General features: G+C 31.2%; 1 protein-coding gene across 1 annotated transcript in view; it reads right to left on the reverse strand.

The window, feature by feature from the left end:
• The window catches only part of LOC116771145 (uncharacterized), a 209,069-nt gene that overhangs the window by 144,692 nt on the left and 39,769 nt on the right, over positions 1-24,608 (reverse strand). The window contains exon 2 of the mRNA XM_032662885.2: positions 6,859-6,904. Coding sequence (XP_032518776.2) covers positions 6,859-6,904 — 46 coding nt within the window. The remainder of the gene's footprint in view (positions 1-6,858; positions 6,905-24,608) is intronic.

Below are 24,608 nucleotides of genomic sequence, written 5' to 3' on the forward strand. Positions count from 1 at the left end.
ATAAAATTCAGTTACTAATAAAACATAAATTTAAGGAAATATATTATATAATGGAGCACTTAATAATTATTATTTTTATAATATTTAAAATCTTTGTGACTATACTATTATTATATCATACTACGACAGTACTATACTACTTCGTCTTCTAATCATCTGACTAAAACCCCCAACTTATATTTTGACACTCCAATAGTCTTTATACAAATATATATTTAATATTTTTACGGACCCGCCCCTTGCAAGTCGTATTATAATTTTTCACTACAGCACACGTACCCATCTCGACCTAGGGGAGACAGTATGACTATCACAAGTTTGGGTCGTCACACTATATACGGAACGTGTCCAGGTTTTTATGTACAAACCTTATGATGTTCGACTATTTAGGAATGAAAAACTACAAACGGTATGTAGAGTTTCAGCTAACACATGAAAATGGTAGAGAATTTTGTTGACATGTTTATTTAGCGAGATGCTTATAAAGGTAATCCTTATTTTATTTTTTTAACGCAATTTTGATATATTATCTACGAATAACACTAGCAGACTATATTTTCATAGTTGTCCAAACATAATTTTAACAAAGTTTTTTTAGTAATATATCAGTAGTATTATCATTAATGCCGCATGTTTTACAATATAGGACAAATTCTTTTATAAAAACTAGAAATAACAGAGGCTATATTTGAAAACAGTATGTACAAAGCCGCGAGCCAAAGCTAATATTTTATAACAAGAGAATTCGCTGCCTAAAATACTCCTTTATATAAATCTAAAAAGCCTTTGTGGGAATAGCTTTCAGCTTTTAGGTCACAGAGTACTCGATTATCTCCGGGGTAAGATATCATTTAAATACTCTTTAGGAACTGAATTATGCAGGACATAAAGACAGTAACATTTTTCTGTAAACAAAGAAACAAAAATATAGTTTAATCTGGTAAAGGCACACAATGGGCTGCATTGTGGCTCGCTCGGATATTAATGAAACCACCTCCACTTTAATATTTGATCTGGCGAGAGTATTGGGATGTATAAAGCGCCTTCTTTTGCTACCTTTATATGTGAATAACAACACAAGCCTAAAACGAATTGATGCTAATGGCATTGGTACAAAAAAATACATATGACATTTATTTTGAGAGATCTTCTTATAAATTAGAGTAGGTATTCAATAAATATATATTAAGCATAGTATCACAAAACTTCCGGAACTCATCCGAGCGTACCTCTTGAGGCTCGACTGTTTTTTTAACGTCTATACTCAAAATATGAAACCTTCTTTGGACTTCTCGGTAAAAAAATTGTTGACGAATGGACTGCTAGGAAAAAAAAATGTTTTATTTGTATAATGTGAAAGAGAGTTTCATTTTTATTTGAATGTAATACTTCTTAATAATAGCAATAATTTATTAAAACATAAGATAGGAGATTAAGTCAGAGGAATCTATTGTAAAACATAGTATAGCTTTAATCTATCAAGTAAACGTCTTTTAAAATTCAATTAATTTTTATTGTATTAAATGTGTTTTCCATTATTCCACCTGATAAATTCAAAAAATATTTAAAGACCACAAGACATTGTTGTAAAATTTTATTTCTAAAATGTTAAAACAAAGGGAGGTAGTAATAAACCATGGGATGATTTTTGCATATATTAATATGACAAAGGACAATTAATTCTTTTTATTTATTTAATAAATTTAAAATACCAATTGTTTAGTAAAAAACACTTTCACCTTGTATCTGTTATCCACAACTAATTTAATCCTAGATATTCACAAAAATAATAAACAAAATATGCAAAATAGTCCAAAAATTTAGTTTTGTTAAAATATTGCAAATATAGCTTTATGTCCATTTTCTTAGAGAAGCAATAATCGTTACCATGGGACAACTTTTGGTCTGACAGTTAATATTTCTTTGCCGCGGTGTTTCTCTTAAAACACATATTTTTAATATCTTATTCAAAGCGAGTGCCTTGACCCTAAACAGGGGGAGAATAAGGATTAGTTCCACAACAAGAAAACAGTGACAGAACAAAAGTAAATCTCGGAGGCAAATTTATATAGTCGGGTCTCAGAAATCTAGACAAAGTAGTTGTGAGTCTTAAGAATATTACAGCTAAAGTTGCACTAAAGACTACAAGCTAAGCTAAACATATATTACAAAGAATTAAAAAAAAATATCCTCTGATACTCCACACATATCGTATTCGGCGAGAGTTAGTAGTAACGCCTTCATCGATTGCGTATAAGAAATAATTTACTTTATAAAATCGGTTTAATTTTAAGTAATTAAGACGATAATGACCTTTAGAGAATATTATCCCAAAAATATAAATAAAAAGAAAAATCATGCGAGCTTTATTTAAACCATTTTTCTTGAGTAGCATGAAGCTGTTTTATAAGGCGAAGTTTAACTTCATTTATTTTGCTTCGCTTAAAATTAAATTTTTCAAGAATATGAGACGCAAAGGACTTATATAATGATTTTTATAACGTAATTCACACTTCAAAACAATTTAAAGTCTCATGTTAAACATTACATTTTCTTAAGGACTTCCTCTCTTCGCAGACATTGAGGTGCAAAACTCTAGCGTATTTGAGTGACTTTAATATGATTATTTATGTCATATATTATAGGAAAATATCAGATATTTTTATTGATATCATTTTATAATAAAGTGTGTCAGTTGTAAATAAAAATATATAATCTGGCAAATATCATTTCTTAATAACAAACGAAGTCATGTCAGGTTGAATGAATTTATATTTTGTAATGATCACATCAAACCGTTAAGAAGGTGTCAGCTGTTCTGTTCTCAGCCTCCGCGCCCTCCGCAGCTCATGCAAATTTTATAAGCACTTGCATTTTATTATCATTCTCTAATTCAAATGAGCATTCCGTGACAGGGGTGAGTGTATCACAATCAGGATAGCTAAATATTTTACTGAGTTGAAATCGATTTTTGGGAAGGTAAATCTGATTACCAAGAAATGTATGTAGGCACAATGTCGGTATGTAATTGTATTTAGGCACAAATAATATTAAATTGCCGACAATTAGTAGTGGTAAGACAGTAAATATAAAAGATGTCGTAACTTTCTATTCCATTGGATTAAACAATTAAATGAGATGTGAGTGTCTGTCTCGTCTGGCCGTGATCACGGTTGCTGAAAAGTAACCGAAACATCCCGAGTATGTAGTTTTTTACAAAAATAAATCACGCGTAGTTTATCCGAAAAATATTAGTTTCATATAAAGGAATAAAACTCACGAAAATCATAGATCTCATTATAGATTAAACAATGTTTTAAGCAATTAATAACTAATATTCCATTAGAATATTGATGCTTTTTAATAAAAAATACATATTTTGAGGATTAGAGGAGAATTTCACTCCTCGTTTCAATAATATCTCCGTGAACGAATACTGCTTTCAGGATATTATATATTTACCTCAAGACTACCACCAAAAACACAAGGTAGGTCGCGTTTTCGGTTGGTACTTTCATTATTTTTTTTTCAAATATTAAGGTTGCTCAAATTAACTTCAGTTCGATTAACAGTGGTCGATCGTTTGTAGGTATTTATAATTAAAATAATAATTGTTAAGCTTGAGCGATGTCAGCGAGCTAACATTTTGTTATACGAATATAAAACATTTTAAAATGTCGAAAATGTATCGGTAACACCTCTTAAAAAACACCCTGCTGCTTTTTAAATTAAAGAAAAAAATAATATAAACAATATTATTAAGTTGCACAGGAAACTTTAAAGCCGGTGTGATGAAGCATCTGGCTTGGCTACTGCCATTTTGAATACTACCGTTTTCATTAACTTACACAGACCGCCTGATGAAAATAATTCCTGCTATGTCTAGAAAGTTGAACGTGAATATTCTAGCTCATGGGGTATAAGTTTTAAATCTGTTTCATAGTTCATATGTAGATCACGTCACTGTGCCTTTTCAGTAAATTACAAAATAAATTACTTCATATTACAGTTAAATTTTAGTAAGGATGAATTTATTTTAATCGCTAAACAATTATGATCTTCATACTAGAACTGTTATTTCTTTGGCATAGATAATGAAAAGTAAAATAGAAACTTAAAGTTAAGTGTATAGATAACAATCTGTATTCACTGTTTTAGGGTTAGAGTCACAGCTGTCTCTGACGAGTTAGTATGAGTCACTTTGCACCCAGATGATATAAGTAACTTTACATATTAGAAATTAGTACTAAGATATTCCCATCACAAATTAAAGAGTAACAGAAACCGAGTCTAGCATTTAAAACTAGGCTTTGTCTTAATTAATTTTTAAACAGAACTCACTTTATAATAATTTTATTAAATTTAATCTATCAATTACTGGTGGCATTACAAGTATTAATTACAATTTAATTTAAACAATATTATGACAACATTTTTCGTGTTGGTGTATTCCGAAAAATATTATAGAGATCCGTCTAAAATTCACTTCCTAAGTAAATTACCACAAAATTGGAAAAACAAGATAGGCATGAAAATAATTCCCATTGTCAAGGGAATCAACTTATTGAGAAGAGCCAATTTTATTTGGGCGACTTCAAATTTTTCCGTCCTTGAGAATGCTAAAGATATTTTGATGTATACCAACGATTAATTTGTTTTAATGCGTAATGGCATCCCTCAACACAAAAACACTCACATAAGAGAGAAGTTGTGTAATATACTATAATAATGTATTGTAGTATTGTAACTTTCGAAAAGTCGATTCACAATATGTACATATGTATATATAAAGATTGCATTACACTATATATAAAATATATTTAGTATGTTTGTTAGTAATATCGTAGTAGGCACGGCACGTCCCGGACCTCCCGCGAGCCCAGACATTAAACAGATTTCTGTGCTATAAAGTTTCTAATTTGAATTCCTATAGACCGAGGGGAACTAGCTATTACATGAGGGTTTGAAGAATAGTGGGGAGTTCGATATTGGCTTGAATATTTTAATATTAGTATTTTACGACTTTATTTACGACTAACATTCTTTTCTAGATGTTGAAATCTTCGAAAATAAAGCACCTTATTGTCACATGGATTTACCGAAACGTTAAAACTCCCTAAAATTTTGTTTTAAATAACTCATTGCAATTTCATACATGGATTGTACGTCTGTATATATTCTTTGATTAATTCAAACCGAAAATTCATTTTTACCCATTATTATAAAACTTAATATAATCATGTGAAAACTATGCATTTCACAACAGTAACATCTTTTAAAAGTAATAGCTTTTAAAGTAACAAAAACTTAGTAGACTAAAGTTTTGCAGTAAAATTTACCACCCAATAAACAATTCCAGAATCTTAAATCATAACTGAAAAGTACAATTTAAGAACTTGGTTTGATAACTGTAATAAATTTGCTGTCCGAATGCTTTAAAAACAAATTAAGCGTTTAATAAATTGATGTCATATTATTATAAAGTGGAATGGAGAACATGTTTAACTTGATAATAATTATGTTAAATTACTTCTTTAAAACAATTATAGCCAGTGACTCAGGGAAAACAATACTTAATGAAACTATGAAAAACAAATCCAATAATATTATATAGTTCTATTATCAGAATAGAAGTTTATTAAGACGTTTTGTTTTCTACTAATATTTTTATTTTATAAACTACCTGATAAAATTAGAAAATATAAGAATTCAACTACTCCTACAATTTTTTTTTACTAAAAACTTATAGTTAATTACATAACAGAAGAAAGTATACGAATATATTTGTTCCTGGATATGATCTTGGGCCTTTAATGGAATATCAGGTGCAAGCACTAGATTACCAAGGTTTAGTCAGACCAGATGGCAGAGCATGTAAGGCTTAAGAGATTCAAATGGTTTGGGCCCATTGAACGCATGTACCATAACAGAATGCCGAAATGTCTTACTATGAGTGTTGATCGAACTGTATGAGCTATAAAGAAGTGATTTATAAATAATGCCCAAAGTGGGGCTCCCGACATACAAAAAAACTTTCACGTAAGTATAACAAAACTATCTTCAGTATCACAATCACTGAAGTATTTGAGAGAAAAGGAAAACGCTAAACACTGTTGAATGCTGTCAGGGGGGATTAGCATGATAGTTATCACGGCCCTTAATGTTACGGAATTTTAACTGAAACATATAAATTTTATAGAGAAGGTTGATATGGGAAAGTTCAAAGGTACACCATAGAATAGGTTGTTACAAGTGACAAGAGACAGTGGCAAATTAAATTGATATTATACTTTTTTTTTATAAAAGACCGTTATATTGATAAAACTTATTTCATCAAAAGTTTATTTTAAATTTATAGTTTTTTTTTTTTCTATTTAGTAATCTATTTTCGAAATTTTAATAAAGTTTTTGTATATCCTGGCTATTATACGTTATGCTTAATAAAATTTCCCTTGTATAAAAAAAATAATTTAAAAACATAAATAAATTCGCCAGTCGTCTATGAATTAAGATGTTCAGTATTCGTATCTACCCTCAATCTGGATTTAACACGAAACACAATATAAACGCTTAAATGTAAAGCTATTAACGACTTTTGTGTACATTTTATCAAAAAAAAAAATACAATTCATTACGTGAATAATTAATACAGTGAGGATTTAATGGTTTAACGCAAGCTTTTCATGTTAAAGTTTGTCCGAATTTGAAATTTAATTTGTTGGCGTGTTCATAATAGTAAACGTTGAAAACTGTTCCTAAATATCCTTATAACTTTATTAGAGTTATTTTGGAGTAATTTTTTTAAATATAATTTTATGTTAAATACTGTTTTTAACTATTATCATCTTTTGTGCTTACCTGCAGCGGGAGATAATTTTGTGACGACTCCCCAGCGCGATTTCCACTGCAACAAAAAAATAATATTGATTGAGCACACATTCTATCAGATTAAAATTAGAACATCATGAATACGCGATACGCGAAACAGAGATACGCGAATATTTAAAAAAAACAGCCTATTGCCACCCACTGATGAACGTAGGCCTACAACAAGCAATACAATAATCTTTGTCTAAAACAATAAGCATCCGGTCGCTACCGGCCACCTTTTGTCGGTTAATCACGCTACAGGGCGGTCTCCACCATGTTTATTTGAACGTGATCTTCACTCTGACATGTTTCGGATCCACCAATTGTCTGAACTTCTGTAGTCATGGCCCGCAAATTACCACCATATTAATACTATTCACTACGTCTGTTCGTGGTCGTGAAAGGTTTATCCCCAGATCCACTATTCTTAAAAAAACACCCAGAATATTTAGTATGGATTTCAAGTCTTGCAGAATTTTGAACAATATGATTATATCATCAGCAACCCGAAAGTAGCCGACACAGAAGCTGATTATTTATGTAATTTGCTAGAGAGTGTCGATGTATTGTATAGTATTTTAGATTCAAGATCATAAACTTAATAGGCAAAACTATTATTTATATCTGTCAAGAAGAACTTGAAGTCATGAATTAAAAGTGGTGATAACCCACTTTTAATTCTTCTAGAGGATACTATTACTTTCCTCGTAGAACCATTTTGGAAAGTTGGAATGAAATAGTTTTAGCTTATTCAGAACCGTAAAATCAGTACCTATGAGCAGCTCAGTGTAATTTTTAGTTTGTGTGTTGTATTTTTGAGTAGTTTCAGCCCAGCCCGGAGCTTTATTGGGAGCAACATTTCTGAGAACTGCCTTAATAAGCCTGATAGAAAGCTCGTTACTTTAGTAGTCTCTAACTCTAATTTGGATCGTTTGCTCTTTAAGGTCTAGGTGGAGTCGTTTAAAAGGTGAAGAAATCCTCATAATGATTTTTGACTACCACTAGTATTTTCATGTCAGAGGGGACGATAATGACTTGGGCTATTTTAAGTTTTGTTAAGTGACAAGAACTGAATGACCCTAACTGACAAACTGCCAAAGTCTCCGATATTATCCTTGAGTGACATATGGATTAATTATAAATCCAATTCTACCTAAGAACTCTTGGAACCTCTCGCGAAAGAAAAAGTGACCCAGTAAGTGACCAGTATCCAGTTTTATCATATCCTCATCTGTTTTTGGATTTCCGATAAACCGAAGTAGTCGTTGTGTAAAGCTTAAGGTCGATTCATAACACCCCTTATTACCGTTGGCGGCAACAGTGTGGTTAAAAAACTGCTCATTAGAGAGGTACTGCTTTAGTAAATTTAATAGATAGAAGGGTTATCAACCTTATTTGCCAGATAGACCCTTCTTCCTATGGCACTCCTCTCCGTCATCAGGATTTACCAATATAAACCACTAATCGGTCGCCTATGCCTAGTCCATTCATATGCAGAATGAACCATGAGCAATTTAGGGTAACTCCATTGTACTTCACACCACTTAAAAATTCAAGAATACTTTATAATTATTTTTAAGGAACAAACTCCAACGGATGCTATAACTACATGTTGTATAAAGTAAGGTACCCGTCTATGTTGTCTTGTTAAATTTCTAACCACGTTACACTGCAATCTTATTTATTTCCAGTTTTAATTGAGACGTCTACCGAGGGTTTGTTTTTCAGTCGTGAAGTTCCAACACCAACCACAGCGAAGCGATTGTTTCAGTTAATGTAAATATGATATTATACATATAACAAAAATGATAATCTATAATCTATTCATCGTTATTTAGTCTCTAAACCTTATGTCACTTTATGTTGGAATTTATTAATATTTTTACATTGGAATTAAAAATCATACCTAACTGTTTATTCCTCGAATATGTATTTTATATAAACCCATTTATTGTCCTTATAATTTTTTCGAAACGCTATCGCTTAGCCTGTTCTTGGTTTAATATCCTAAACGAATGCCAACAGTGGGATAGGAATGTTCTAGAAATTAGATTAGAAGATACAAAGTGTTAGGAACTTCTACAATTAACTTAAATTAACTAGTTTGCGGGGTAGCTAGATTTAAGATTATTTATGTCTTAACACAACACATTACTTTCATAAACAAAGTTAAGGTACATTATTTAATCTTTTAGTATAGGACACATTCTACAACGAAGAGAGTAGCTAGCCAGTAATGTCATATATATGAAAAGGTAAACAAAAGTTTTTCGTTGTGATATGGGAGCAGCTTTACCCATAGAAATTCGTAATAGTCGGGGTTTCTCAAGTCCGTTAATGCCCGTATTCTTGTCGGTAACAATCTTGAATAAGTTGCAGATGTTATTTGTTATTAAAATGTTCTTAAATTTATGGTTTTTGAAAGTATTCTAGTAAAATAATTATATAAGTTCTAAGAAGTAAAAAAAAAGCAGTTATCTCAGTTATATATTTATATCGTTTCACAGATAAAATACTTTGATTTAAGAAAAATACTTTAATTACATAGGAAATATTTTCTAGATACAGGTTTATATAAACTACGACAAGTTTATCTATCTTTATATATACTAAATTGTATTACAGTTATGAGAAACGCTACACCGAGATGTTCTTTTGATTTGAGTACTACTTATGAATCTCTCGTTCCTACACAAAACTGGTGTCTAATTTGATAAAGGAACATTATACATATTTATTATCAAAGAAAATAGTGACGGCATATATAAATTGGTCTGACGTTATAAATCTGTTACTTTACGCTTCACTGCTCGGGGCACTGACTCGCTGGATATGGGATCCCCAAACACGACTCTAATACAAAGCAATACGGTGTAGAATTCATTTAAAAAATTGTAATTTGCCGACAGCAAATGTTTTTGCTTCATTAATTCTTCAATCTGGTTAGATAATGTAAGTTTACTCTTGAATGGAAAAATGATACAATACTGTGTCAACGTAAAGCGTTCTTTATTTCATGGTGAGTAAATTTATAAAAATATGAGCCTCAGCTCAAGATTTATGTATCGAAGGGAGTTTACAAAATGCAAAACATATGAATATTAATGTGGGGGCGGTGTGTTTGCTATAGAAAGTGTTGAAACGCGGAGCAAAAACGATTTGCTAAACAGTTCCTCAATGGGAGATTCATTACACTTATAAATGTTGGATTCTAATGCCCTTTGGAACGTTTTATATATAATAATTAAATACGAGTATATTACTTCAATTAATTTAAGACCACCGTTCCTGTTACCTTTTTTGCTATGAGCCACAACTACGTAAACAATTTGTTCTAAACGAAGTCAGATCTTTGTATTGCACCATAGATTTGTAGATATCTCGCAGGTTGTAGTTATTATAACGTAGTAGATATGCTGAAACTATAGTAATATAAATTATTATTATAATGATTGCATATATACGTAAGACTCAAGTGATCAGATGCTAGTGGATACACCCGTTCAAACATCGACACTATTAAATTTCTTTAATAAGGCATAAAGTTGAATTATATCATCTTTAATATATTATAATGTTACTTTGAGCGATTTATTCTTTATAAAAAAATTAAAAATTATTTCCCTTGGTATGTATAATGGGTGTCCGTGTCGGCGACAGTTGTCACGGCTCTCGACCGACCTGCATACACAGCAGATCATTTACATTGTGCTTTTTGTTAAATGTTTAGAACGTTCCGACAAAAACATAAATTTATTAATATAGAGGAGGGCTATAAAAAAAAACAACTAGGTCTAAGTTATATATAATAAAAAATATATGAATAAGATAAATAATAATGTCGCTTTTGTTACGTTGAAAATAAAATATAATTAAATACTCTTCATATATATTGTATGCTAGATTTTTTGTTTGTGTTTCAATCAGTGTTTATTTATATTCGATTGTAACTTTGTAATTTTCTAAATATCCGTTAGTGTGAAAGTTCAAATAAAACACACGACTGCCCTCAACAATAGCGGTTTAAATCTGTAATCTGTAGTTTACGTGAAGGATTACATTATACCTAAAATTATACAAATACAACTGAAATATAAATGTTATACTGATGAATTCATATAAAAGGGTACACTAGAGAGCTACATACATAGAGGGTACATAGAGACAAAACAAAAGTACTTACAAAGTTGTTGGAATATATTTGTAGGAATTCAGTTGTTTATTTTAAATATTCTTTATATAATTATAATAATTAAGTCATAAAATGTATGCTCTATCAATATATACTTCTTATATGTAACGAGTTAACCTACACTGCATTCGGTTTTTTATGTGAGCAATTTCAAGTTCAGTTAAACTTAATGAATTTTTTTAAGTTAAACATACTTATGATAATCTACTATTATTAATTTTTAAATAACAACTTATTATTTTTTTGGTTAGGGAAAAGTTTAAATAAAAAATAAAATCAAAACCACCTAATCATCTTCTCCCTTTATATGAATATATTATATATAATGTAAATATTCGTTTTGTTTTACTCCACAGTTTTTTATCATACGGTTGATATGTTAATTATGAAATTCAAAACGTTTAAATCTTGTCTTTCATTTGTTCTTTAATCAACTACATATAAGTACTATTACAGCTAGGAGCATAGTTACATTCTTTTATGTAATTACTTATTTTCAGAACTTTCCTAAACTGTAACAAAGCGTGCTAACTCCATTAATCTGAGTTATGATTTGAGGGAGAATTCACTAGCACAGAGCAATCATCAGCACATCAAAAGCAGTAACAAAATTATAAAGATTTATTGAGAAAAACATTAAGTTATACTTATTCTTTTATATGTTTCATTAATATTACATAACAAACGAAAACATCCACCTCCGTATTAAGAACAATATTGTTTTTAAGTGTATCGGAGACATCAAAATTTTCAAACTCTTTTTGTATATGATCGAAAAAAAACTCCTCTTGTACTACGTTTGTTTTGCTTTAACACTACTAACATGATGTAAATGTTCTTTAAAACTTCTCCATTTAAGAAATAAAACTTTATCGGAAATGGTGACACTTATAAATGTTGTGTAACAAACATATACACGCAAATCAGAGAAAAACTTTAAAAATAATATGTATAGGTAAACCTTATCTCGAAAAATTTAATCTTACAATATCAACTGTAATGCAATCCCTTTATCAATAAACCCACTACGATCAATCCCCTGTCGCATTAAAGAAAAAACAAAAAACATGTTCTATAAACATTCTGTATAAGGTTGATATTTCTCTAACACTATTGTATCATCGGAACAAACGATTCCCACACACACAATTGTTACAATTAAGTCGCCTCACTTTCTCGCAAACTCGGGATAATGCGGATAATACCACCCTGACCCTTGTGTTGTGCCATCGACACACTAATGTTGTCTAGCGATAATTTATATATTTCAATAACTGCTATCTAATACAACTGCTGTATTAAAAACATTAAGTTTTTATGCAAGTTTGTTACGGAATCTCGGAAAACTCACTTCACTTAGAAATAAATTTATGCCAGCAAAGACAGATCTGCAACAATTACGAAATTTTGCATTTCTGTTAAAATAAAATTATTTTAGATAGTTATCAGTTGGAACCATTTTAAATATTCTAGTCTATATCGGTCCATGTCTGTTCCCAGTAGTTGGGAATGGAGTTCAAGAAAACCAGCAATCTGGCCCATCGTTTGTCTAAAGGAAGCTTAAAACTGAATGTTCCTGGCAAAAAATTAAAACATCTCTTGTTTATACTACCAACATTATAGGTCAGTGCGGAACCTAGGTTTTGAAGAGCATCGGATTGGAATAATTTTTAATACGCATCATACATGTTACATTTTAAAAGGAACCGTCGGTCTCTTCTCCGCATTCCTTAAATTGTTAGCCTTACTTGTTAGTACTTCCATTAGCATAAAACTTTAAGGTTCACCAAAAAAAGTGGCTAACATTATAACAAAACAGAATGCACAAAATTACTAACGTCAAATTATCAATAAGGAATTTTGATGTTGAAAACTTCTTTTAGACCCTGTGCTCACTTCTGTGGCAATATTTCAAATGCTCCTCTAAGTTTGTCTTACCACTATTTAATACATTTGGAGGCGTCTTTATTTATCTTAATTTTTTATATCTTTGTATATATATGGAACTAACTGGGCTAAGAAGAGTTGAAACTATTGAAAACAGATTCTAAATATTTAAAGTTAACATCACAAGTCTTTTAATAGGATTAAGAGTACAAAGCTACTTGGTTTGAAATACGGAGTTTAATTATATCACCAATTTCTTTTTTCCGAGTCGATCTCAATGTTACTAGATCTGTCAGTTTTGACAGATGATGATTTAAGCGGAGTTATTATTGTTTATATTTTATCTGTCGAAAATAAGGAACAAAGTGATCAAAATTAAGTTGTGTTTCACCTTCCTGAATAAGGTTTTTCTACCCACATTAATAATATTAAAAAAAAATTCTCCCTAAGTTTTTACTTAATTTTTAAACCAAAATGTATACGAAACTCATAAAAGAACTGCCAATATATTTGGCAATACAAGGATGATAATAATAAGATAATAAGTCAGCCTCCGATAATAGTTTAAAGTATTGCTGGAAAAGGAACACTTGCCTTAAATCACCCCCAAGCGATACATTTTAATATTTTATGGAAACATGCTTACTACTGTTTCGCTACAATACACCAACCTAATCAGATTTAATTGAAGGTATGGATTGCTAAGCAGATTATGGAATTATTTATGTAGTCAGCATGACTGTTCCTAAACGGATTGCCCCGAAATTGTTATGGAATTTCTACGTCTTAAGCCTCGTATATGTTACCGATGTTCATTATTATTAGTTTACTGGAAGAAATACCTTAGTCAACAAATGGTACAATTAATTTAAAGTTCAATTTAGAGATGGATGTTAAAGACCTAAGTCTAGAAAATTTAAGTCCTAAGTATTAAGTAAATCATGACTTAAATTATAATATGGATATAAATAGTTAAATACAGACAGGAAGAATCATAGCACGGAAAGAATGTAAAGGAAATGACAAGGTGGTCAGAAAAGTGTAAGACAAATAAGGGAAAAGAGATAGAGAAGGACACTTCATAAATTCTATCAAGTGTAAAGGTACGTGCTTGTATCAGCCGGCCACCTGCGTCATCTGCAGAGATTTACTGTTAGAGACTAAATGGACGCAATTATTGTCTTATTATCTTTAACTAGTAAATGATTACAGAATGTAAGCTATATCTCACATTTGATATTAATGCGCATTCCAAAGTAATTTATTTTCCTTTTTAAATCTTGCTATGCTTTATTGAACTGAATTTTTTCACTTCATTTCGTCATCAAAATTATGTTAGTTATTTTAAGAATTTAAAATATATTTCGCGAAAGTCAGAGAAATTATATATCCCGTCTTCCCAGCTTTACTTTTTAAGTCAAATAAATATTAATCTTTGCTATAATCAGTTTCTTGCTGATCTCCAGTAAAAAATCCAATTCTCGAATGTTTGCGGGATTTTATTTTATTAGATTGAAGTCTATCTCTTTATAAAGATAAAAAAATATGCAATCAGATGTTAGCATCACCAATTCAAAAAAATACTACATGATAAATTTTCTTTAGAACTCAAGAAAAAGGTTATTGGATTTTTTATAACTTCAATAACAATTTTTAAAGCTTTAATTTCGATTACGATTTTAAGTACTTTAAATAAAATTTGTCTTCTGATAAACAAATCTGCTGTGAATAAAATATTTAGAGTAATAAATTATATAGAAATTCCATGGAATGTATTAAATGATGATCTGAAAAAGTAACTTTAGGTTTTAGGTTTTTTCAATTATCTATAACTTTTCAGTTTTAGTGCTATGTTAGAAATATTTTAATCTCCTATTTAGATCCCTAATTGTAGGTAAAAATCTTTCACCTGCAAAGCCGCGTCTCTCAATGATCTGATTGGGTACATAAGTGTCGTTAGAGAACACTTTTATCTAGTATATTAGGATAGAGCAATTTAGCGGTACATGGACCCTCTGGAGTCACCCTTCAATTTATTGAACTCGTCCGTCTTTCCCCAAAAAAGGGTCTTAAGATTCCGTAAGATCTTACCGCCAGTTCAGAAGCTTTGAAATATATGGAGTGGCTTAACACATCTTTTATTTACAATTGTTCGGCTTGTAAATATTTACAACATTTTAAAGGAAATAAAAACATAATTAGAATAAAATCCTTTTTCAAACTCTTTCTTTAAAAAAGTGGTAAAAAGTTTGTGGGTTAAAAAGATATTAAAAAATCATTTTAATTGACATTTAAGCTTGTTACATAAACAAAATCAAGTATAAACGTTCTGCGATGCACAAATAAAAGACCATTGTTTTAATAGTTCATTACTGAATCACAAATCATTTTCTCTAATAATAATAACATTTCGTAAACCTAAACGACTCTACAAATTCCAAGTGGAGACACTTCAGGAATCTTCCGCCAAAATAGTGGAGATTGAAGCAAGTCTCACTTATCCCGACTCTGTTTATTGCTGTTATCTTCAACTCAAATCACGCTACAATTCAAGCAAAGCGCGCTAACAATCGAACTTACAGGAATCTTTTTGTTGTATATAGTTAGAGAGCACTATGTTTAGCTCTTCAATGTTCTTTATAGTGTATTGTGAAACATATTATTTCTTGATTTGAATTATATGTATTTATTCTATATATTATTCCAATACAGAAAATTAAATAATGTAAAATATATTCAGGTCTTAACACGATATATAGATATATTTTAGAAAATGATATATTTCAAGAGACTTCGTCTACAAGAGTGTGTAAAAAAATATTCCACTAGTAGTCTTAAAAAAATATTTAAAAGTTTAGATTTTCTTAATTAAGTGAGCTATATTTGCCTCGAATTGCAGTCCTATGCATACATATGTACTAATATTTGATTATTTAGGAGATTTATTCACACATACACATATATTTATAAGAAATTGAACACCTAAAATTTTGTAGTGTAGACATAATTAGTGTAGACATTTCAAAAGTTCTGTTGCGTAAATAGTTCGTTCTTTAAATAGTAAATATACAGTGCACATAGGGTCCAGTATGTTTGAGGATCATTAACTTTGAAGGGCAATAAGAACCGCAATGCCAGACTTCCCAGCAATCACACAGACACGTGATGGGAGGAGCGCTGACACATTACTCACGGATGTATGTGGCACTTAATGACATGATTTTATTTCAGATACCGACTAAGATATTAAAGTTATATTTCTTAAAGAAAATATTCTTATTATCACTTATAAGTGTTTTCAAAAGAGCAATTACACACAAGGATGTTATTGAAAAGAAAATTTTAAGATTATAAATTATAAGCTACAATAAATACTTAATTATTGTACTAGAAGTGATGGACTAATGTCATTTATAGTAATACTAACATATTTTAGTGTACAGATTGCATTGTATATTAATATTATGACTTAAAGAACATTTAACTTTGCATAATCCAATTAAGTATTTAAAAATAGTTATTTTATTAAGAGTCTGTAATTCGTTTAATTTTAAAGTATTGGTCAATCTTGATAAAGATTGAAAGACATTGTAAGTGGTAGGTAAGAGGACGTTATCGTTTAAAAACAAAAGAGGATAGTTCCCGGGAGGCGCTAAAAATAACTTGCTTAACAGATTTGGGTAACATGTAGCACATGGGTAGCCCCAACATAAAATAGCACTTACCTTATACTTATTCAATTCATCCCAAATCCTGACTTAAACTTATCGAACTAAATAAATAATAATACTTTGTAACATCTTAAGATATATTGCAATTACGACATTCGTTTACCAGAGACTGAATGACGGACGACGTTTTTACTGCATTTCTTTCGCGGCGCAAGATTGATTGCTCACCCGACATAAGAAATTAAATATCCTCTTGAATTTTGTGAGAACTTGTGTCGCATTATACTAAAAATGTTTTATATTTGATTACGTCGTGCTCGAAATGTTAATACATTATTCAATTTGTTAATATTTTTCCATAATATCTTATAACTTCTCGTTATAAATATAATTTCCATGTCTTGTAAGTATGTAGAGCCACATAATACCACATTTTCACATTTCGTACTATGAGTTAGTCGTTATTTAACGTTTTTTTTTAAACACCCAAACTGTGTTCCAATAGGCATTATTCCTGGAATTGAAATAAATCCGAAGCTTTGATATCTTCCTAATACGCCTTGTTTTCCCCTATTAAACAGAAAATAAAAACCTTATCATCCGACAGACAGTAAGAAGCTAGGATTACACCCGCATGTATTAGGTCAATACCGACTTTATATTAACTAACCATATCTATCGGTTCCTGAATACAATTTACAAGATAAAAGTATCGTAAGAAGCACCTTTGTTGGTAGTAAAAGTTAATTTTGCTAGTATTACATCGATCACAGACATACATACATATTTAAAAGACAATTAATATTGAATATTTGTCCTACAAAATATTTAATGTAAAGATGAACATTATATATTAATAAAACTAATTGTAACCTTAAACAAAGCGGTGGAATAAACTGACCGACAAAAGAAATTCGCAATAGACGAACGTGAAATAAATTATCCCAAGCGCGAAATAAGAAATATCATGGTTTTGACAGGCGTAGGCGGCTCCTGAAGTTCATCTTTGTTGAAAAAAATAATAAGTCAGATGAACGTATTGTTGACGCTAACTTGGATTTTGTTAATTGTGCAAAATTTGTATTTATTTTTTGTGCTTATATAGGGTTTTCCATTAAGGGCGCTTGATCTTTGAAATGCAAAAAAAAATACATGTAGGAAAGATATTTGCGAAATTTTTTTTTTATTTGGAAGGTCTATCGACCCCATTATGTATGGAATATGACATCATTCAAATGACCGCCACGGCTTCGGTTGGTGGCGCGCACACGAAAGGTCCAATTTTCGATGACTCTGGCGCACAAATCGGGCTGTATTTGATCGATGGCGTGGCGTATGTTGACTTTGAGGGCATCGGTGGTTTGCGGCTTGTTGGCATAGACCTGCGACTTAAGAAAACCCCACAAGAAAAAGTCCAGCGGGGTCAAATCGCACGATCTCGGTGGCCAGTTCACGTCGCCTCCGCGCGAGATGACCATGTCCAGAAATTGCTCGTGCAGAACTTCCATCGTAGCGTGTGCTGTGTGGCACGTAGCGCCGTCCTGTTGAAACCACATGTTGTCCAGATCCATATTCTCGATTTCAGGCCAAAAGAAGTTGGTTATCATCGACCGGTATCGCTCACCATTGACGGTGACGGCCACACCATTATGATGATTTTTTTGCCAAAATCGGCGTCAACTTCCAACTGCTCTAATGCCCAGTCAGCGAACACACGGCGCTGTCTATGGTCATTAACCTTGAGCTCTTGGGTCAGCTGGATCTTGTACGGGTGCAGGCTCAAGTCACAACGCAAAATTCGCCAAGTTGTCGTCTGCGAAAGGCCGAGTTCCTGTGCGCGACGCGGAATTGACTGCCGCGGGTTTTCGAGGACACTGTCGCGCACAGCGGCGATATTCTCGGCAGATCTCGCGTTACGTTGACGCACGGGAACCGGCTGATTGTTAACTGACCCGGTTGACTCGAATTTGTCCACCAATCGACGGATAGTCGACTCGGCAGGACGATCATCGCGACCGTAAAACGGGCGAAGTGCGCGGAACGTTGCTCGAACTGAAGACCCATTTTCATAAAACAATTTTATGATTTGCACGTGCTGCTCGACACTGTAACCTGCCATGGTGGTTTGGGAGGACGGAATGAATATAACACACTGCATTTGACAGCTGTCACTCAAACAACATGGCCGCAATCAGCTGTCAAAGTTCAAGCGTCCCTATTGGAAAACCCCTTAAATAGAATTTCAATTTATTACCTAAAAAAAACGACGGGTTTTGTGAATAAAACGAGCTCTATCAAGAAAACAATTTTTTTTGGAAAATTTATTATTTTATATTGCGGTTTATCCACAGTATAAACTATATATGATTATATATAAATAATATGTACGTATACTTAAACAGCACTGAAAAAACAATAATTCTAAAAGTATATCTCTTTCATTTGTGATCTTGGTTTAACTTTAACTTGATTTAATCGATAAATTGTTATTAAAAAAAATATTTGAAGAGGTTCCAGAACCTAAACATTATCTAACATTTTTATTAGCTGTAAACCATCTAACATTTAAAGGAAATTATAACCATTAAATTAATTTATTTAAGTTAAAAGCTTTAATACACTTATATCATTGATAAACTCTCTTTTGATTTATTTTTCTTTCTACAGTAACAACTACTTAGGTTTAAGTAGAGAATAAAAGGTAGTATTTTGATAGCATTGTTATGGCTTCGTTACTACTTGAAGGTCAATTGTCAAAGAATCAAGAGTATCGGACTCAACTATATTTTAATCTGTAAAAAACACAGTCTACTTATAATTCCATTTATTAGACAAAAGTCTCTTGTACGTTTATTATAACTAATTCTTCGGTTTCCGCTCACTTAGTGCCATTTATGTATTCCATGACTATTATTAGATTAAGACTTTTCTTAAATAAAAGACCAATTTCAAGAAAACCACTGAAACGCAGCCTAATAAATAATGCAATGATATGTTTATTCAACTTAATATTGGGATCAATAAATAATTTTGATTTTACTAAACTAAAACTGAGTTCACGGTTAATTACTAAGCGAAAGTCTTTCAAGTTAATTCAGTCATTCCGCAGTATACGGATACGTTTTTTCATTCCTCTTAGAATAAGATCCTTTTTATTGAAATGGTATGTTTCAATCTACTAAAAGCTATTTTGGTTGCCTTTAATTCACGTTTTGAACTTTACATTCACTCCCCTCGTTTCGTTCGCCAAAATCTAACCGTTATTTATTTATAATAAAAGTTTATTGAATTTTAAACTGTATTTATATAACGGTAAAATGCAAATTGATTCATAATATAATAGCGTGAAAACAAAAATGATTCATATGATAGCAAATTAAAAAAGGAACTTAAATAAAATAGAATAATAGAACTTAAATAAATAAAAAAGGAACTTAAAAAATTATGAAAGACAGAATTTTCTGAACAAATAAAGTATAAGTTAATTTTATTTAACTAATACACGTAGTTGTATATTTTATGTTATTGAAAAAACGTTCAATGAATATAGAAGAAATAAATAGTTCGAACAACTATATTCCAGGATTTCTAACATGAGTTACAGTGCTGTATAAAATATTCGACAAGATTATGATCTGGTCTGGCTGGTGGAGGCAAAAACTTTATTACATATAAACTTACGCACTTACGTACTTCATCAATAGACTATAATTATAAACATCTTATTCTTAATAAAGTACGGAAGTCGTTACAAAGTCTTAACATTAGAATATGCAATAAATGTTCACCCTAGATAGTTTCAGCCCAACTCTAAAAGTAATCTCTGATAAAAACTCTGTTAAAATATCGTCATTACAGGTAAAGACTTTTATAATTCGCGTCGCTCCACACCCACGGTCGTTTAGAACACAAAATTGTAAAAATTGTGGCCACAAATTTCACTTGGTTTCTAAAATCGTCCGGCTGCGGCTTTGAACAGATCTAGATATTTCACATAAAATAGGAGCTTCACTTTGAAGTTGAATACGTTTGAAAATATTGCCTTCAAACTATTTCATGCTACGGTTATTTTATGCAAAACATTTTAGAAATTAAATGAATTTATTCATTTTTTCTGTATTTTTCAGTCTGACCCACAGAATGTATACCAATTTATGTAATAAATGTTAACAAAGCGTCCAGCTTGAAGTACTAGGGTATCATAAATTCTGAGGAGTAATTAAGTTAAGCCTGCACCGTTTAAGATAATGTCTATCCTATACTGAACCATAAATCATGAAACATGTGTAATTCGAACTGCACTGCATTTAATCAAATATGACATAGTCAAGAACGTCTGTACATTTGTCATTTTGTCACAGAGATCTTGGGCCAGACTCGTGTATAACATAATTACTTGTAATTGGGTTATATTAATTGTTTATATGATATATACATACAGTAAACTATTTTAAATAAATTATAATGTATTTTTTCAAGCCTTGCCAATGTAATGTGATTGTGTGTATTAAAAAAGAATGAATAAGTAAAGCAACATTATTTCAAAACCTCGAGCTTGTGTACTCAATAGACGTTTTTATACGTAAGTTATGATATGTTCTTCATCGGAATCTACCAGTCTTTTATTCATACTAATAATATCAATGATAAAATCAGCTTTAAAAAGGTACATGGAAAACAATTTCAAGTATCACATTCTTAAAAATTCTTCTAAGAATAGTCCAATATATAAAATATAGGTATTAATGATTTTATATTTGATTGTAAAAAAAACGTAAAGAAATAAAATACTTATAAATTTATATAACAGCGTAGTTTTCATTCTACGTGTACTGCATGTACATTAAATTTATTATTGGTAATTTAATTTATATTTCATTAAAATTTCGTTTGAACTGTGTGTAATGTTTGTTGGTGAATCCACAAAAAAATTGTACACAACACATTATATTTAATTTGTTCCTCTTGTAATTTTAAACATTTTTGAAACTAAACTTGAAAAAATAATTAAATTGACGACTTCACCTTTAAAATTGTGAAGTTGAGAAGGAAATCATTAGCATTTCTACAATGGGATGAATGTCCTCTAAAGTTTGAAGGGCTTGAAAACAAATACTCGATAAATTTTAATAGCGTTCATTTTAGTAAAATAATATGCCAAGTGGACTCTCATAATCAGGCACACTTATGTAAATTCTGTCATACAAAAGTTTTTATATAAATACATTGGGCACTATATTTTATAGAGAGTGGATAAGATTTAAAATTTTATCGATATATATAAGGTAATCATATTGTACTAGCACATCATTGGTAGGTGTAACGTCGCGACCACAGTTCGGTGTTCGAACCCATAAATTACACGTTTTATTCATTGGATTGTGTGCGTTATTGCTATCATTAACAGCCAAAGTGCTGTATTGAAATGGCTGTTTTATTGAAATACTTAATTACTTTAATAACACAGGCTAATACCAACAACGATGCAAACATATTTCAATATCTAGATTAGTCTATAGATACAATGTTTAAAATAATATCACGTAAATTAATGTAAGGAAAATAGTGAAATTTTCTGATTTTTTTTCCGTAAGCAGAGAGCAGTCTGCCCGAGAATAGATAAATTATTCTAAAACAGTGAAGGCTTTTATTAAAAATCTGAAAGACATCAGCGCATATTTTATTCTGATTTAATAATACAATAAGGTTAATTTTACTTCCTAAGAATGGAGTTGTACAATAAGCGGCGTAATAGATTGGTTGTCGGAAGGTGTTCCTTATTCCGTAGGTGATAAAGGCTGCGGGTTTAGTGTGCTGCGAGGCGCGCTGTACTCCACGCTTCGTTACCCCACAATCGGTTGAGTGTACACAGGCACCCTCCCATGCGTGTCGGTGCTCCTGTAGTGTGTATGTAGCCTTAGACTATCTTTTAGGGCTTTGTTTAGAATAAAGGAAGAGATTTTTAAACTTATTTCAGAAATTTATTCAAATAATACATATTGATTTTTGATCTAAATAGTTATTGTCGACAGGTATGTTCGTTTCGGGGTTTATTTTTAACCTTAAAATGACATTTCGTTAATTTTGGTAGCTTGTTTCAATGATGGTCACACTTCAATTAAAAATGCAATATTATGTATATAGTTGTAAAAAGACAGATCTTTTAGAAAGCGCATTTTTTACCATTCAGTATTTGATAACTTCTTAACCTGAATTTGTCAAGGTCTCGTATACTTATTTCATATCTGTACTGTCTACATATCAGTCGTGAACCGCTCGGTAGTGGGACGTTAGCCTATAGAGAGAATTCAAATGATCGTATCTCGTCTGAACTCCAAGTAATTTAATAACTGGCTCGGAACGCGCTGTATGTATCAAAGTTAGTAATTGCCAGAATGTTCGACAAGGTGTCTTGTAAGTGAGTACACATTGCATGGTTCCCTGCATATGCTGTGTCACGTTGAACTTCTGTAATTATCTAATAGTTATCTTACATCATGTATATGAGATAATCAGTTTCACTTACATCTGACTACAACCTATACTATGTCTTTTTATTCTTATATTAAATACCATTGTTTTATTTATTATGCTTTAATTATATTTATTATGCTTAAAATTTTATGTTTTAGAAACGATACCTTCGTCGTTTCTGATTCATTTTTAAATGAGTATTCGTTAATATTTCTCACGTTCCGTATATAATTTAGTTTTCTTTCTGTATGATATATAACCGCAAAATATCTGCCGGAACACTAAACACATAGATCGTGAGTGGCCGACTGGCCGACAACTGGCCGACTGGCTGGCCGCCAGCTGATACTTTAGCTGATGCAAACACCTGAATATTCATACATTTAAATTTATTATATCAAATTATCTAAACAAAAATACGCTATCAGTTAGGTTGTTACATGCTTTTATAAAATTACCTTCATTTTAAATGGTGTTAATTTTATATTATCATTATCTACTGTCGTACTTTTTGTAATTACACGAACCTGAAAGTTTTAACCAGCGGGAGGTTTATATCATATCGTTTACAGTAAGATGTTCGTCTGAACAAATATCAGATCCAAGTGTGAAATATATCCACAAAGTTACTAATATATGTATCTATTATACTAATTAATAATTAATAATGAATTTACGAGAGCAATCCATACAAAATGCTTTCTCGGTCATGAATTAGTTGGCTATTGTTTACTTTATTTCGGGTAACTAAACGCCGTAATCCAATCACCGCGCAGGCAATTTGCGGTTTAGGATGCATCCATTGTAGCATTGCAGTGACGTTCATACTAGGAGCCTTCCTGAACACGATTCACTTATAGGGTAGTTTAAACATACCATTATTTGTCAAACAGATTATACAATCCACTGAAGTTATTCACAGAGATTTTAACTCAACATTAAAATAATATCCCTTATGGTATTAATATTTATTGAAGGTCATCCTTGTATGAACTGGCATCGAGCTATCTGTGTCCAAAGCTCTAGTTTAATAGTTCCCTGAGACCATTGTGTAACGAAATTAACCTTTTACAAATAAAAATACGCACGGAACTCTTGTCTGAGAAAAACAAACATTTGGAATTTTTATAAAGTGAATATGTGTTATGGAATAATAATTATAGTCATTTAAAGATCTTTCTGTTAAATCAAATTAAATTAAACGATTACAAAACAACATTGATAGACCTACTATTGATACTTGATCGTCTACTAACTGGAGCAACTGGCCATAGGTCTTCAAAACCTAAGATTGAATACCTTTCGAGCGTACAATACTTTGGCTGCTTTATAATAAAGCGCTTCAAGCGATAACATAAATCACACGTAAATCTGTTTATGTAATACCTCGTCATAATAAGTAGCGCTTGACGCGATTACATTCAGGACGAAGCTCGTCACAAAGTCTGGCTAGAGAGCACAAAAGCAAACAAACACGTCCTGACATATTTAACCTTTCCACAATGTCATAAGGT

The sequence above is a fragment of the Danaus plexippus genome, chromosome 17 (genome assembly GCF_018135715.1).
Source record: "Danaus plexippus chromosome 17, MEX_DaPlex, whole genome shotgun sequence".
Classification (NCBI taxonomy): domain Eukaryota; kingdom Metazoa; phylum Arthropoda; class Insecta; order Lepidoptera; family Nymphalidae; genus Danaus; species Danaus plexippus.